General features: G+C 46.0%; 1 protein-coding gene across 1 annotated transcript in view; it reads left to right on the top strand.

The window, feature by feature from the left end:
• Positions 1–17,479, top strand: part of LOC138521256 (myosin-6) — a 149,569-nt gene that overhangs the window by 77,815 nt on the left and 54,275 nt on the right. Inside the window, exons 14-20 of the mRNA XM_069633953.1 lie at positions 2,582–2,752; positions 5,356–5,665; positions 6,510–6,577; positions 10,445–10,532; positions 15,681–15,798; positions 15,963–16,086; positions 16,463–16,599. Coding sequence (XP_069490054.1) covers positions 2,582–2,752; positions 5,356–5,665; positions 6,510–6,577; positions 10,445–10,532; positions 15,681–15,798; positions 15,963–16,086; positions 16,463–16,599 — 1,016 coding nt within the window. The remainder of the gene's footprint in view (positions 1–2,581; positions 2,753–5,355; positions 5,666–6,509; positions 6,578–10,444; positions 10,533–15,680; positions 15,799–15,962; positions 16,087–16,462; positions 16,600–17,479) is intronic.

Genomic DNA, 17,479 nt, shown 5'->3' with positions numbered 1-17,479 from the left:
AGTCTACATTGGCCCGTCTAGGCATTTTGAATAGGAAAGCTTTTCTTTTTCTTCAACTTTATTGGATTCCGCAAATGTTTCCCTCTTTTGGGAAGCACTGTCCAGCTGGATATGTGAATATGGTTGTGTTGTAGGTCGCAAACTGTTTGAGCCTGCGGCCTCCTGCAACCTTCAACTGGTAGCATAGAGGCTCCTTTTCTAGTTGATGCTACTGCCATTTGGATGATTGGGGGGATGAAGGCTCCTTCTTCTTGTGGGCCCTGCACAATATTTTACTAGGGCATGGCTGTTCGTGTGACAGTAGGCTGGATCAGTGAGTTAAGCGCCCAAAGCTCTGTTTTCAGCCAGAAGGACACAGGCTTGAATCCCAACAGGTCTGACAGAGGTCGATATATTTGGCATTATTAAATATGGATAATAACACCTATTATCACAGACTTCGAAGTGGGGGGAACCTGGCATGAAAACATCTTATTGATATTGGGACCCATCCTTCTTTGCCCCGGTGACTGTCTGAACCCTATGTCAATTAGGGGACCATTCTTCACTGTTCTTCTTTTCCAGTCTCTTCTCTTAAGTGAAAGATCTTGGCTTTGCCTAGACAGCCACATGGCTATGAAGGTTCTCAGGAAGGCCATTTAGTTCACTGGCTTCTTGATGTCTATAATGATTGTTCTCCTGGCAGGAATGCACCCAAGGCTCCGGTTGATCCGTGGGTGGTTCCTCTGTATCTTTGTATGGAATCCTAAGGGAGGGATATTTCCACTAGAGGGTATCTGCACTCATTCTGTTAGGCTCAATAAAGCTTCAGTACCTTCCCAGGCAGTGCCCCTCTGGATGCCATCTGTCAAGCAGCATCATGGACTACTCCTTATGTGTCTTTCTAAGTACTGCTCCAGATCAGATGGCGCTCCACCGGGTTTCTTAACTCAAGACCAAAGTGCTGCCACTCTGCATGTGGCTGCAAAGGGAGCTGTTTCACTGCTGCAGTTGTCTGCCGCCTGCGGTGAGGTTGAAGTCCCACTTTTTGTCGCTAGTAATGGGAAAGGGTTTGAAAAGGGCGAGAGGTATTTTTCTCTAGGCTGGGGGATAAGACTGGTAGGATCTCCTCAACAGCTGCCAAAATCAGCCTCTAGGACAGTGCAATCACACCCTGCATGCACATTTCATCACCAGTCTGTTCAGCTTTGCACTCTGATGCTTTATCTCCAGAAGAAATAGAATGCCTTGACTTGACACATGGGATCCATTAATTTCTCCACCTGCAAATGCCTTGCTACTGATAAACTGGGTCCTTCACAACTGAACCAGCACACGTGAGTGCTTTGAGAGTTCAGCCAGGTGAGCACCATTCCAGGGATCGCCTTCTCATAAGAAGATTCCCTGCCTATCAGGAGTGGCCTTCATTCTCCTCTACACACACACACACACACACACACATTTTCACTCTAAAGACACACACAACATGCTTATTATTCTGATTTGTAAATATTGTGTCTGTTATTTTTTCCTGCCACTCGGTTCTGGTGAGGAGTGGCCTGAAGATATGCGCATTCAGCTTTGTTGTTGCAAAGCGTGTCCAGGAGTCAGCAACATTTTACATTTTGCAGTCTATGCAGAGGCAAGAAATACCACCATTTATAGGAGGTGGAAGAAAGCAGGTGTGGGCAGACAGCCTCTGGAGTGTCAGGCTGACACTGCAGGGAGTGTATTGTCCTCTGCAATTAGTATGTTTTCTCTGTGCCCAGAGTCCTGCCTTGGATGTGCTCACAGAGAGACCTCAGTTGTTGTGTACCTCCAGGGAACCCTTTTCGCCTTTGTCCCAACTGTCCTCACCCGCTCTTGAATGTTATGGCTTTGTGTGGCTATCCGCAGCCTATTCTGACGATTTGCTTTGCTCCTATTCTGAAACATTCTTCATTGCCAGCATCTCGATTTGGATTTGTTTGCAGATGCGTAAGTCAAGGTGATCTAAAATGAAGTGTTGGTAGTTGGAGCCACAGGAAACATGCCCCTGCCTTTAGTTGAATGGATGCCTGAGGCGATTACTAAAATTACACTGTTCACGGAAGGTAGATTTGATTCGAAGTTCAAAGTTCTAGTGAACTCCCATAAACTTCTTTATGGCCAGAATTGACATTACAAAGCCTTAGGAACTACAGATGACTCCTCAATGTGTCTCAATGTCCCTTTAGCGATGATTTCTCTGTAACCATGTTACGCTTGCCTTACTGTTTACTCATTTATTTTGTTGTACCGTGATTATTCTAAATGATCATCTTTGTGTAGGATCCTCTGACTGTTATATCACAACTGTCTGTAAGTGTCTTTCTGCTATTGCAGCCTCTCCCCCCTCCATGATTGATTATTCTCTCCAGTGTATGGAGAAGCACATATAACGCCATAAAGTTTGTATAATCAGGAGCAAAGGGTAACAGGCTGAATACGCCACATGAAACAAGATCCGGGAAGATATCTGCACCATCCTTGTCAGATTCATAGAGATTAAAGGTGGCTAGCTGCCCCTTTCCCCAATGTGGGCCTAACATCCCTTTTTATTTATCACCCCTGCCCTTCACAGTTCAACAGCTTTGAGCAGCTCTGCATTAACTTCACCAACGAGAAGCTGCAGCAGTTCTTCAACCATCACATGTTCGTGCTGGAGCAGGAGGAGTACAAGAAGGAAGGCATTGAATGGGAGTTCATTGACTTCGGCATGGACCTACAGGCATGCATCGACCTCATCGAGAAGGTAGGTGGGACTTTCAGGTGAATGACTGGGCACCATCCAGAAATTGGGGACATAGTTAAAGAATGACTATCTGCAGAATGACTATCTGCATTGGGAAGTGGAGGTATCATTCAGAAATGGCAGCCGAGGCACCACCAAGCAACGCAGTCTCCATTGCAGGCCTGCATTCAACTGATTGGAAAGGTGTGTCTGGTGGGGCTTGCCAAGAAGGAAGGGTTATCGGAATGAGGCCTGTCACTTTTTGTTTGCTAGGCCATGGAGAGTGTTATAACATTACACTCCTGTCAGACCTCTCCAGGTCCTGCAGATTCGGTTCCATGTCGTTTACAGACAGGAATTACTTCCAAGTAATTTACTTCTAACTAATTCCTTCGAAAAAACAAATTGAATTATAATTGTTTTAATCTGGGGGGGTTCCCCTCAAGTTGCCCTTCTCCTATACAATCCCAAGCCTCCCCAGCCCTTTTAACCCATTACCCCCCGCCTCCTATATAATTCAATTAGTTGTTTTCGGAGGAATGATTTCGAAGTTAAGGACGTTGAAGTAATTCCTGTCAGTAAAACAACAGCATACAGCAGATGACACACCACTGCAAGGCTTGGGCTGGGGGATATACCTTCACCATCCTCATTTTCTTCTGTGGAACTCCATTTCACTATGTGGGCCATCAAGAACTGACTTTTCAGTGAGTAATCCTTTTTCTCCTGCTATACCGCCCCATTTGCTAATCTACTGAGAATGTGTTGGTGGTGTATGTTTGCACTTTACAAAACTCCTAATCAAATAATGACATTAAGCTTTCTCCGGGTCTTAACATACTGCAGGCCTCAATGAGGCAAGGTTTTACAGCCCTAAACATGCTGTAGCTCCCTATGGGACAAGTTTCTCCTTTGACCCAGACAGATCACCATAAACACGGACAGGTGGCAGCTCCAATCTAAGGAGTAGAGCAGGGATGCAGGGGTACAATTGGAGGAATAGAAGGTCCTCCTGGGGACATTATGACAGGACTGGGCTCCTTGGGGGATAATGGCAGGCCCAGGGCTGTGCCTTCCTGAGGCACCATCATAAGCACGGCTCTCCATGTGGCATTGACTCAGGTCTAGAGTGCTTCTTGGGTACATCCTAAAGTTCCACAGTTGCCTAATTAATTATTGTAAACTTGGAATTCCCTGGGGCTTGATCCCAGAATTGTTTGTGCCCTCCAGGGGTTCATTAAGAGTATCTAAACCCCTTGAAGCAGCCTTTCAGATTCAGTCGCACCCTGGCACATGATGGCTGGCTTTGCGCTCAGTTCCTAGAGCACCTACTTAAGACTGAGAGTCTCCGTCACATGGCTATGGAGCTTGAAACAGCCAGGATGTAAGTGAGGCTCCAGTTTAGGACTTGGAATTCCTAAGGCTTCCTGCCAAACAATCTTCAGGCTCTGCAGATGTTCAAATAGCCCTAAATCTCAAATGGTCCATGGATGGGAACACATAGGCATTTAATCATAGCTGTTATTTTTCCAAAATATGAAAAAAAACCCAATTATTTATTGTAAGAAAAGTGAACGGAGAGGAATTTAGTTTATACACTAGAGGTACATATAACATTCGAAAATGAAAAACAGGAGTGATGTTCCATAAGAAGTGCTGGATGGAATCTTTGGAATTGTTGATTATTTTAGAAGATGACCTTAAAGGGGCACTAAATGTCGCTATCACTACAGGGACAGGGCGCCCAGTTGCACAGAAACCATTAATCGAGTCTCCCAAACCCTCCCAAAACTGAAGCAGGTTCCAAGATTCTTATCAGTCACCCTCATTTTAGTTTGATCTTCATTCCCCAATCCCTCTAAAAATTGACACAGTCAATACCCATGAAAATCGATCCTAAAATTACTAAAGCCCCACAGAAATGATGCAAGTATCCAAAACCAACCTTCAAGAAATGCTTGAGAATGAGTAATTAGTTTCCGCAAAAGAGCTAAAAACCTTTCACTGCCAGTGTTCCCATCCTGCCAAGATCAATTTTCCAACGTAACCCACAGTCACCCTTGTAGTTTGTAGCTGCACCTGGTTTGACACCTGTGGATCCAGAATCCTCTGCTTCAAAACACTCCCCTGTGAATGAAGGACTTAGTTGGACCTTCATAACACCACTGTTTCTGTTGTGGAATTTGGTTAGTTGTAGACTACAAACAGTACTTACCGTGAATTGTAGGAGATGAAGCTTGAGGTAAAGGGCACACATGATTTGGAAAGGCGGTGGGAGATCGGACTTGGTTTAGGGTAGAGGCCATGATCAAAGTCTACCAGGGAGGCCTCAGTAACCCCCAAATGCAGGTGTAGTCACATTTTAGATGCATACTTGACAAGTGGCTCACTCTGCTGCAGTCCAACTGACATTTCAGAAGCACCAAATCACTGGAAAATCTCCACCTTTCCCTTGGTATCTGCTGCTCATTGTGATCTTGCTGATTAAAGAGCTGTGTGTGAAACAATGGCCACCCAGTTAATGAAAACCCAACTTGGACAAGAGGCGAGTGATTAGAAAGTAATTATTCTAACTTCTCCCTATTCTCCCCAACCTCCTTCTCTCCCTACTTTGTACTCAACAGCCCCTTGGCATCATGTCCATCCTGGAGGAAGAGTGCATGTTCCCGAAGGCCTCAGACATGACCTTCAAAGCCAAGCTCTACGACAACCACTTGGGCAAGTCCAACAACTTCCAGAAGCCACGCAACATTAAGGGCAGACCGGAGGCACACTTTGCACTGATGCACTATGCCGGAACTGTGGACTACAACATCAACGGCTGGCTGGAGAAGAACAAGGACCCATTGAACGAGACCGTGGTGGGGCTCTACCAGAAGTCCAACCTCAAGCTTTTGGCCACCCTTTTTTCCAGCTATGCCGGTGCAGAAGCAGGTGAACCTTGCAATATGCTACTTGGGGAGATGGGGGGGGGGATTCTTGCCTCTAGCCCAGAGTGACTGTATCTTGTTGTGCCCTACACAGATCATTTACTTTGGTGAAAGACATGCCAAGTTCACTGTCAAGGCAAAAGTAAACCTATCAAATGAAGTCTAGTGTAACTGAATGCCAAAAAGCCAAAAGCAGGGCTGTTCAGTGTGGTGAATTGACTGCGCGTTGCAGTGAAGTCCAAAGTCTGGTAAATTGAATGGCAGGGTCCCGTTAAGTCAAAAGTGGGGCCCTTCAATGGAGGGAAAAGTATGGTGGGGTGCTGTCAAGTGAAAAGTGAGATTGTCCAACAAGTAAAGAATTACTGGGTGACATGGAAGGGGGGAGCGGTGGGCTCAGTAGAGTAAGGGAAGCCTCCAGTCGACCCCAGAACCCAGTTCATGGAGTTATTGGGCATGTTTGTAATGTGGCTGAGATGAGAGTAAGCTGGATAGACTTCACAAGAGGTATGGACAAAATACAGGTGTAAAAAGGGCTCGCCCAGCTCCCCGAGATAATTCTCCTCAGTTCTCTGGTACCTGTAAAAATGACACAAGGCTGCTTTACTGCAACACCATCTAATCTTAGAGTTTCTCCTTCCTTCCTTCCTTCCTTCCTTCCTTCCTTCCTTCCTTCCTTCCTTCCTTCCTTCCTTCCTTCCTTCCTTCCTTCCTTCCTTCCTTCCTTCCTTCCTTCCTTCCTTCCTTCCTTCCTTCCTTCCTTCCTTCCTTCCTTCCTTCCTTCCTTCCTTCCTTTCTTCCTTCCTTCCTTTCCCCTCTTCATCTCACACTTTATTTTTTCTACTGCGAAGACTCGGGTAAAGGGAAAGGCAGCAAGAAGAAGGGCTCTTCCTTCCAGACGGTGTCAGCTCTTCACCGGGTAAGTCCCATCACCCATGATGGCCTATTCTTCAAAGAGGGCACTTGCTTTCATTGCTGTATCTTAAGCACTTCTCTGCTGTTGACTTTACCCCAATTTCCAATGGGTGCTCATTCCCCCTTTCCTTTATCTGTCCTTTATACTCACCTACACATGTCTCTAAGTCATCTTGGGAAGCCCTAGGATACATATAAAAGTGAGGCCTTCAAAAATGTCTTAGGTCAGGGTGGGAAACAAGTCTTGGGTAAGGCCTGAAGATCATCTTTTGGGTAAGGTCTGATAACACTGTTGTGGATGATGCCCGTTGAACGTTTCTTGGGTGAGTCCTGAAGAACTGTATGCAACCGCTATGCTGCCCGGTAAGTTCCTTTGGTAAAAATGCTGATGCAGCATTCTCTTTCAGCTCCAATGGAAGTGGGTAGAGGCAAGGTGATAAGCTGGTGGTCGGAGGTGGGGGTAACAGTCTTACAGGGATGCTGCACGCTGAACACAAAAAAACAAAGGGAATGTCAGCGGCACTGTTAATTACCAGCCACGTTCATTGAGCACATAATGGCCTGAGGAACATCTCTTGGTTGAAGCAGCTTGAGAAATATACGTTGGATGAGGAATGTAGCTTGCATGAAGTATGAGGTATGCATTTTCCTCAGGCTTGGCAAATGTATCTTGGGTGCGGTGAGAGAAATATGCCTTGAGAACAGGCCTCAGAGGGAGTCTGAAAAATGTGCCTGAGGAACAATCCGTGGGTGAGGTCTGATGAACAGATCTTCAGTAAGGCATGAGTTCTGTTTCATGAATGAAGCAGGGGGAGCACATCTTGGGAGAAGTATGTGGAATGTGTCTTGAGTGAGGCCTAACAATATGACTGGATAGAGGCTTAGGGAAGTTCATTGGGACAGGCCTGAGGAATAGGTCTTAAATGAAGTTTGAGGTGAGTCTCTTGGTTGAGCCTCGAGAAATGCATGTTGGATATCTTGAGTGAGGTGTGAGGAGAGTTTCTTCAGTGAGGCCTGACAAATGTATCTTTGATGCAACATAATACATATATCTTGAGTGAGGTCTGATGAGCACAGTTTAGGGCGAGGCTTTCAGAATATGTTATGGGTGCGGTCTTTGGAATGTGTGTTGGATTAAGCTTGTGTAATGTGTGTTGCCTGAGGCTGGAGGAATGTGTCCTTGGCAAGGTATGATGACCATGCCTTGGGAAGACTTGCTGATGGTTTATTGGGTAAGGCCTGTGGATTGTGGATTGGGATTTGTCTTTGGTGATGCTTGAGGGATGTTCTTCAGATGAGACTGTCGGGTTTCCCAGTAGGGGCGTGTTCATGCTGCCAATCTGTGATACAATAGCAGACAATCCACAGTAATTACAAAGAATACACTCACCATAGAATGTTCCTCAAAAGTAGAAGTCAGGAGCCAGAGTAGGAGACAGAAGGGAGATCACCCCGAATGGCAAAATAGAAAAATAACAAAAGTGCAGTGTCCTCCCAGGGCACCTAACAGAGACATAAAGAACATGTACCTTGGAGTGTGTCTTCAATGAAGTTAGAACATGTTTTTTAGTGAGGCTTGAAGAAAGTTTCATGCGGGTGGCTTGAGATCACATGCATTGGATACGTTTGAAGGAAAAGGTATCATATGAGAGTCGAGGAATATGTCTTGTGTGAAATCCGTATTGGATGAGTCCTGAGGGCTGAATCACTGATGAGGCATGCAGAATGTTTCTTGGATGAGGCCTGAGGAGCATGTATTGGGCGAGGCATCAGAAAAATCTCTTGGGTGGGCCTTGAGCACTATGCTTTGGATGAGGCTGGAGGATCATTTGACCAAACCATTATCCCAGAAGACTGCAAACAATTAGATCCATACATTCTTTGATAAAAATGCCATGCTTAGTACAATAAATCTACAAAAGGGATTGCGTGTTTACTTAGACCTTTAAGAGAAAATACTTACATTGTATTTATTATTACGTTGCGTTACGATTTAAAAAATATAAACTTTCCACACTATTCAATTACAACTCATCCTATAAACATCACATCCTATATACAAACAAAAACAAATACAACCAGTCATGGACTGGCAATGCAAAAGTGGCAGAGCTTCCTTCACAAATAGGTCTAATAGCAAAATACATTATGTTACCCATCAAGGCATACAATGGACCTATGATCATCACATTGGGTTATCGAGGCTGCCCAAAACACCTCCATACTTCTTTAAGCATAATGGCTGCATCATGCAACCTACACATGATTCAAATTATCCATTTAGTGGCCTGTTCCAATAGGATTGTATCTTCAATCAATAATGTAGAGTGTGCCTTGAATGGGGAATAATAAGCATGCCTTTGTTGATGCTTAGAGAACTTTATTGGCCAAGGGGCATGCCTTGGGTGAGCCTTGAGAACCGTATCCTAGATGGAACCTGAGGAATATTTTGTTGATTAGACTTGGAAACTTACCTTGAGTGCGACATATAGACAATGGGGGTCATTACGAGCTGGGCGGTAAGGGGTTAACGGCGCAGGCAATGGTGCCAGCACCGTTAACCCCTTACCGCCCTATTACGAGTCTGCTGCCGGGACCCACAAAGGGTGCCTGGTAAAACCAGGTGCCCTTAGCGGGTCCTGCTAGCAGACCAGGGAGCTAACAACGGGCACTGTTATTAACAGGCCCGTTGTTAGCTCCCTCCCCATTCCCATTGAGCCCTTTGGGGGCTCGAATGGGAATGGGGATGTACCGGGTCCGGGTTCCTCGAATGAGGAATTACCGGGTCCACCAAGGTTGGAATGTCCCGGTAAGTCCTCATTTGAGGAACCCGGACCCGGTACCCGGTAAGGAGATAACCATGCCACAAATTGCAGCATGGTTACCTCCAACCTCGTAATGACCCCCAATGTCTAGAGTGAGGCCTAGTGAACATGTCTTAGGTGAGACCTGGGGAGCCTGTGTTGGGTGAGACCTGGAGGATATGCCTATGGTGAGATCTGAGAATGTGTCTTGGGTGAGACATGGGGGAACGTATCTTGGGTAAGGATAGTGGCTATGGCAAGGATGAGGCCTAAAGAATATGGGGGTCATTACAAGGTAGGAGGTAACCATGCCGCTATTAGTGGCATGGCTACCCCCTTACCGGGTCCGGGTTCCTTGAATGAGGAATTACCGGGCCATTCTGAACTTGGAGGACCCGGTAATTCCTCATTCAAGGAACCCATTCCCATTCGAGCCCCCATAGGGCTCAATGAGAATTGGGAGGGTGCGTTGTTAGCACCCTGGTCTGCTTACGGGACCCGCTAAGGGTGCCTGGTAATACCAGGTGTCCTTAGCGGGTTCCCGCGAGCAGACTCGTAATGAGGCGGCAAGGTATTGACGGCTCCGGCACCTTTACTGATGCCGTTAACCCCTTACCGTCTCACTCGTAATTACCCCCTATGACTTGTGAAAGGAATGAGTATCATGTCTTATGTAAAACCTAAGGAATGTTTCCTGGAGAAGGTGCAAGGATCGTGTCCTTGCTTTGGTGTGGCCAGAGGGATTTCTCTTGGGAGGTGTTTGAGGAATGTTTCTTGAATTAAGCCTGAATAAAATGTCTATTATCAGCCCTCAGAAAAGTGTTGTGACTGAACCGGGAGGAAGACGTCTTTTGTAGGTTCTGGTGAGTGTGTTTTGTATGAGGCTTGACAAATGTTTCTTGGATGTGGCCATTAGCGATGGAGATCTGGGTTGAATGACTTTGACTTCCAAATATTACTATTTGAAATTGCAGCCTGTGTAGGGTGGGTGCAGGGGAGTGCTGCATATGTTTGCATGGATGTTAGATACCACTCACTCATATCCACCTCTCCCTTCCACACTGTAGGAAAACCTCAACAAGCTCATGACCAACCTAAGGAAGACTCATCCTCACTTTGTGCGGTGCATAATCCCCAATGAGAAGAAGGCACCAGGTAAGGGTGTGCTGTAACCATCTTTGGATGATGGAAAAGGGATCAAGGGGTAAGCATATGGCAGTACATATGTCGCAGAACCAGAGCAGACCAGCCTACTAGACAACTGGGGGATTTCATGGAATATGTGCTGTCTTTCGGAACATAGGAGTCAGCGTTTTGACGCATCCTCAGAGGTCGTCCCTTCTCCTCTAGCGGCAGCCCCTTCCTATGAGACCTGGAATGTGAGGCTGCTACCGGCTAGTCCCTCTGGGGGTGGTACTCAGTGCGAGGATCTCATGAGGAGGGATCCCCCCTATGGGACTAGGGATGACTCTTCGGGCAGAACGCAGTATGTCCAAAATACATTCCAACCTCCCTCATCCTCATTCCCTGGGCACAGTACACTAATCCCCCACACTTCCATGTACTTGTGTAAAGTAGATAGTCCAACTCTTCTGAGAACCACTGAGACGAGGAAGAGAAGGGACTACTTATCTGAAGTATGCTGGAAAACAGGGACAATGAAGATTCCAGCAAACCCAATAAGGAGTGATTATACGTATACTGAGACGAAGAAGATGTGCAGGGCAACGAAGAGCGCCTTGCAGAACCACTGTAACCATTCCAGCTGATATGGACATTGGGCAAGCATAAAAACTGAGAAGGGACTCATGACAGCGTCGTCGAGTCCTCAGTGGAGGAACCGCGAGATCCAGCACAGTCCAGGAGAGAGGAAGAAGGCAGACAGGGATGCCACGGCGGGAGCAGGAAGGTCTGCAGCTGGTCCAGAATGGATGGATCGCCCAGCAAGCCAGATAAGGAAAGCTCCTGCCATTCCTGAAAACTGGGGAGCATGAGAAGGTGGTGGAAAGCCCAGAGGGGAGAAAGAAGTCGAGAATATAGGGTCTGGGACTTGCACTACAGTAGTATTTGGCAGGAGAGTGAACCTAGTCTATCAGCAACATTAAGTAAAAAAGGCAAGTCTGGGACCTGCACTCATAAGAGACAATATTTAAGAGTCTGTGAAGAAATATAAAGGGGGCTGGTACCCTGAAGAGAAGAAAGGGGAAGATTTGAGGAAAAAGGACTATACCTGACAGGACAGTGAACCAGGTATAGGGAAACCCTGAAAAGGGAAAGAGAATTCCTCGACAGTACGGGTACCTTGTGGCAGTACCTGGCAGGGGAGTACACCAGGTCTGCACAACACACATCTGTGGGTCGGACTTGACAAACAAATAAAACCTAAGAAAGGCCAGGGGATGGGAGTCATTTCCCCTGGTGTTGATGAACATTGTGAAAGAAGCCACGAGAAAGGAATTATTCTCTTGGCACTGTGAAGAGTCTGAGAAAGGCCGGGGAGGGGAATGGTCGCGCCCTGGTGTTTGTGCACATTGTGAGAGAAGCCAAGGGTAGGGAGTCATTTCCTTGGCATTATAGGAAACCCAGGAAAGACCAGGGAAAGGGAATCATTCTCTCTGGCATAGTGAATTCCACTGTAAAGGCCAGGAGAAGGATGGTGTTCCTCCTGGCACTGTGCAAAGTATTAAGAAACCTAAGGAAGGTTAGGGAGGAGAGGGAGTCATCCCACTCTGAACACCGGGAAGATACAAGACTTTCTTTTTCCATGTGCATTGGTGGAGTACCAACGCAAGAAAGCTTCTGTAACTTTTGGTTCTGACCTTTCTGAAGAACATTTCCTTTTACTTGGTTTATCATCCAGAAGAAGGGTGCCATTCTCCTCGATCAAGAAGATCATCTCTTTGCTTAGTTTGATTTAGAGTGTAAGGGAAGGAAATAGGTTTTGATCCACGACAGTGGGCTATTTGTTTTGAACGGACATCCTGACAGAATTCTTAATATTTGGTTGAGGCAGGGAAACCCCTCTTAGTAATGCGGTCAGGTAGGGTTTTCTCTTTTATTTTAACATAATAAAAGTCTATAGCCAAAACGATGCCACCTGTGTGTCAGTCCTAGTTATGGTTGTAACAGTAAAGACAGACACAAGTGATCACAGTTCAAGGGCGTTTATTAAACTGTAAATGCAGGGTGGAAAAACAACTAATCTAAACCTAAATCTAAGATGGGAGCAAGCTTCAACCTTCAAATGAAAAATAAGGCAGTCCTTGTGGCGACTTGTCAAAGTAAAAAGGCCTATACTAAAAGAACCTATTGCCAAATCCTTACAACTAATTACAGAAAGAGTGTGGGATAGGGTTTTCAATAAAGGAAAAAGTGTTCACAAATAATAAGTCAGGATGTGATTGCCAGGGGTCTCCCTTGCCCACGTTTTGAGCACAGGACAGGGTGGATCTCCTGAGCACAGCACACACTCGAGTCTTCCCAGCACGAGTCGACAGTTCCGTACCAGCTATCAGGTTCTTCGATGGTTAAGTCTCTTTTCAATAAAAGTCTCTTGCCTTCCAGGGCCTGATGTATTCAGTAAAACAAACAAACAAAAAAGTTCCTCTCCAAATGAACGTTGGGATGATGACTTTCCACCCCCTGGATCTACCTCTGCCGGGCTTGGATCCTAATGCCAAGGGGGACAATCCACTTCCCCTGGTTTTACAATCCTTCTTGCACTCACAAATCTTAATTTCTGTTCAAACAATTCACTGTGGACATCCCTCCGTCGGATTAATTCCTGTCAACACACTATTGATGGGACTTCAGACTTCATCCCTTCTAGTTAGCATCCCTCTGTCGGGTTCACTCTTGCCATCCTTTGCAACGCACTGTTCATGTACTAATTTCACCATGCGGGATTCATTTCCCTTAGCTTTCACAATAATCTGTCAGTCAAAGACTTTCGACGGTACAGAGGATTTTACAAGACCACTGTACGACCACTTTGACCTCTCTTCGCCTCTTCCCAAGGCCTTATAGTTACAGTAGTCTCTACCATCGGGTAAGCGCCCAAAGTTTCCTGCGTGAGCACCCACGTGATGCCGGATGCCACTGTTGCTGTGGATTTCCTGCTCTTTCATCAATAGTTTCCTTAAACCTTTCAAAGTTCAAATTAGCCGTTTGCTACTTTTCATTCAACACAGTTCAGTTTCTTATCGACTCTCCCCTCGACTCACCGGTTGTGATGAACCACTTGGCTTTCTTTTTCTTTGGAGTCAAGGTTGGTACCTCCGAGACACGAGTCTCTCCCGGCTTGGTAATCAGAAGATGAGGGTCTTGTGTACCGTTAACACCTGCTTCAACACATGGTGGCTATTATTTGCAGTCTTTTGTTTCAGTCTGCAGAGGTTTCACAGGCCTTGATTGGAAAAAAGGGCAAGGTCGCGTCTCTCCTTGTCACCCTGTTGGTAGGCACCGTCTTTTGCCTTCTTTTGAACTACCATGCTGAGTTAGCTCTCACGTCATGCAGTCTGCCTTGCTCGTCCTGTGCTCTTGTGCTCCACCTTTTATCCATGTGGGGAAGGGAAAATGCTGTCAGGTGTATGTGATTCTGGTCAATTGCCTGACTTTGCCTGACCCTTGAATTGGGACATGTCAGGTAAACGGCTCTGGTGTTAGTCCGTTGTTTTTTGTGTTGTGCGAAAGTGTTAGTGTCGGAAAAGGCGGGGGGGCAGTGTTTTGGAATATCCTACATGGTAGGATGGGCAAAATATGTTGAAAGAAGGGGGATACTGCATCTCACCCGTCGGTGTCCCACTCTCACTCCCCAAGGACCCTCATCCAGGTGATCCTCCCTCACTGGTCCACCGCCAAGAACTGGATCCAGTAGCGATGGCCGTGTAATGGCCACCTGGATGACAGATCCCGAGGTACTAGCTAGAGAGACACCTTCAGGTTTCTCACAGCCCCCTACGTCTACACACTTTCCGTGTCTGCTCATGATCACGACCCACAATGGGTGACTCCTCTAGAACGTGACCTAGAGTGGCATTGCATGTCTACATTCCATTTCACCAGTGATTGATTGTTTACATCCTTTCCAGCTGCCTACTGCCCAGGAGATATTGAAGAATGTATTTGTGACCCTGGAAAATAGAGGGGGGATTCCAGGTAGAATCACGCATACATACGGTTGACAAACCAGCAAAGTATTTTCTCCATTTTGCCTAAAAGAATTGAGACAAATATGCTAACAATAACAATGTATTTAATAAAATAAGTATGTGTTCTTTGTCAAATATTATCAGAGAATTGTGAGAGATAGCAGCCAGAGTCCACTGTTTAACTTCCAGAATTATTTGTATACAAGTTTTTCAACACTGTTTACCTATCAGATTAGCGATTTTCTCTGATTGTAACAATTTCTAGATCTTCATTTGGACTGCACTGCGAGTTTAGTTATCTAGAAGATCAAATGTTGCTATTTCTGGCTTTGACACAGCCCGAGTTCAATCTAGTTCAAGTTTGTCTCCTCTCCTTGAAAATAGGGAGTGGCCATAATAGGTCACTCAAGGTGATTTAGGCCCCTCCACTGTCGGCATGCGTACTGGGCAATCAAAGGGACCCAAGACATGTTCTACCTCCCAGGAAGAATGCCTGGCTACTAGGTTGCCTATGATTGGTGGTCAAAATCACTGCAAGATAAATTATTGCACTACATTAACCCTTAAACCTATTATTTCCACAGTGAGCAGGTCATGTTTACATTTCTACCTGTGATGTATAACAAGCCAAACAAGAAAGGATATACTGCAATGCACAGTCCCTGAAACTCTGGGGTGTTCTGTGGAGGCACTGTCACCCCAAGCACCACACAGGCACGGCTCCTAGAGAATAGCATGCCCCTCACGAAAGGGAGAAGATTTAAGATAGAAAAAAGACTATCCAACTGAAAAATGGGACAAACAGGAAAGACATATGGGTAGCAGGCAAGCACTGTTTCTAGTGCCACTCTCACATCAGTCAGCACCCTGTATGCCAAGGTACGGGAGGAATGGTCAGTCTAGGAGTGGATCCAGGCATTCAGGGATACACAAGGGAGAGCTGCAGAGCAGGTTGTTGGGACTATCTTTTCAGCTCTGCTTCACCCACAGGGAGTTCACTAGTGCTAGTGCAAAGGTTGGAGAGGCTTTTCACACCCATAGCCCCTCAAAGAGTGACAGAGAAAAGACCTCTTCCATCTCTGCTGCCCCCATTTTCTAGGCGTCCTCTCTATCCCAATATCCTGCCCTCTAATTTTATATTTTGTCCCTGCAGGTGAGATGGATAACCCTTTGGTCATGCATCAACTCCGCTGTAATGGTGTCCTGGAGGGTATCAGAATCTGCCGGAAAGGGTTTCCGAATAGGATCCTTTATGGAGACTTTCGCCAGAGGTGAGCGATTTCATGTGTTCTCATTTGTGGTGGAGAAGAGGTCTCAACTCATGCACTCAATGCTGATCTCATATCCTGTAATTGACTGTCAGGTTGTTGGTGACATGGGTGCATGGGTTTGTTAATTAACAGTTGATGGATATTGGTTCTGCCCCTTCTCCCAGATACCGAATTCTGAACCCAGCTGCTATCCCAGAGGGACAGTTCATTGACAGCAGGAAGGGGGCTGAGAAGCTACTCGGCTCTCTTGATATTGACAACAGCCAGTACAAGTTTGGGCACACTAAGGTAAGCCACCTACTTGCACCATGGAATGTCCCCAACTCCTGCAGCCTTTTGTGTGATGTGTTGTGTTGGTCTGTCCCCCACATCCCGGAAATGCCTGATCTCCTGCACCATTGCTGCCTGGGATGCTGTGCTGGAGTTGTTCTGTACTTCATACACTGGGCTTTCCCCTCCCTTCTCTTGTATCAGATGGTGTCAGGGGGTGCAGTGCAGTCAGATACACTGTCCTCAGACCCTAGACATAGCATATATACTGCACGCTTTCTTGATGTTCGGAGCCCTGCGCTGCTGTGGGTGCAATTTATAATTTCCTGTATGTTGCCGTCTTACTTCTGTTGACATCTCAATATCGTGTGATGTTCTTCCTTCTGCCTCACAGGTCTTCTTCAAGGCTGGTCTCTTGGGTCTGCTGGAAGAGATGAGAGATGAACGCCTGTCACGCATCATCACACGCATCCAGGCACAATCCCGTGGACAGTTGATGAGACGGGAGTTCAAAAAGATTCTGGAAAGGAGGTGAGTGGCATTGCTTACCACCTTGGAAGTCCAATTCATTCAATATTTTTTACCAAGTTTGCTGGTGAGCTTTGCTTTGGTGAAATGCTTCCAACAGCACACAAGTGTTGGATTGAAGGAAAATGGAATACAATCCGCTTTGACATGATAATGGATAATGGAGACACTTGCAAAGATGGCAGCCAATGGAAATGTTTATAAAGGCTGGGAATCTACACCATTATCTCAAAACACTTCTCATCCTCTGTTAAATACACCAGGTTATGTTTGATGCACCTTTTTTAAAAGAATATTCAGTGCAATCTCTAGATTTGAAGCAGAGAAGATGTGAGTTAGCTCTCCTCCCCTCTCATGGAATTTCAGCATCTTTTGGAATTGTGGAACATAGCCCAAGTGCATATAATCCCATGTTCACTTTCATTTAATGGAATGAGGTCCGGATTGGGAAGGAACGACCAGGGAGCCATACTCAGTCTCTCTTTTATAGAGTGAGGTCAAGGATGGGAAATGTAGGGCAGGTTCTCGATAACTCATGCCTCCTTCTCTCTCATAAAATGGGGTCAGAATTTGGAAACACAAGTCAGCTTTCCGACAAAACATCCATCTGTAGATCACATGGCAAAAGGCCCACTTGGTACCCATAATCCCAATGTCCTATTAGCTCTCATGGAATAGGAGTTGATGTTTGAAGAGTCCAGTCTTTAGTTTTTCTTTCCCACTAGGGATGGAGTGGGGTAGGAAAAGTGGGGTCCCAACATCGTATGACTTATATCTTTTACTGAGGCGTGGTCACGGTTTGGTAGAGTAAACAGCTATGTTACATGGTATACAGAAAGTGCACCTCTGCCATTTACAATGGCATGTCTTTACATCTTTTTGC

This window comes from Ambystoma mexicanum, chromosome 13 (genome assembly GCF_040938575.1).
Source record: "Ambystoma mexicanum isolate Mex_15411 chromosome 13, UKY_AmexF1_1, whole genome shotgun sequence".
In the NCBI taxonomy this organism is placed as follows: Eukaryota; Metazoa; Chordata; class Amphibia; order Caudata; family Ambystomatidae; genus Ambystoma; species Ambystoma mexicanum.
Note: the sequence above shows the minus strand (reverse complement) of the source record. Positions and strands in the feature narration are given on the sequence as shown.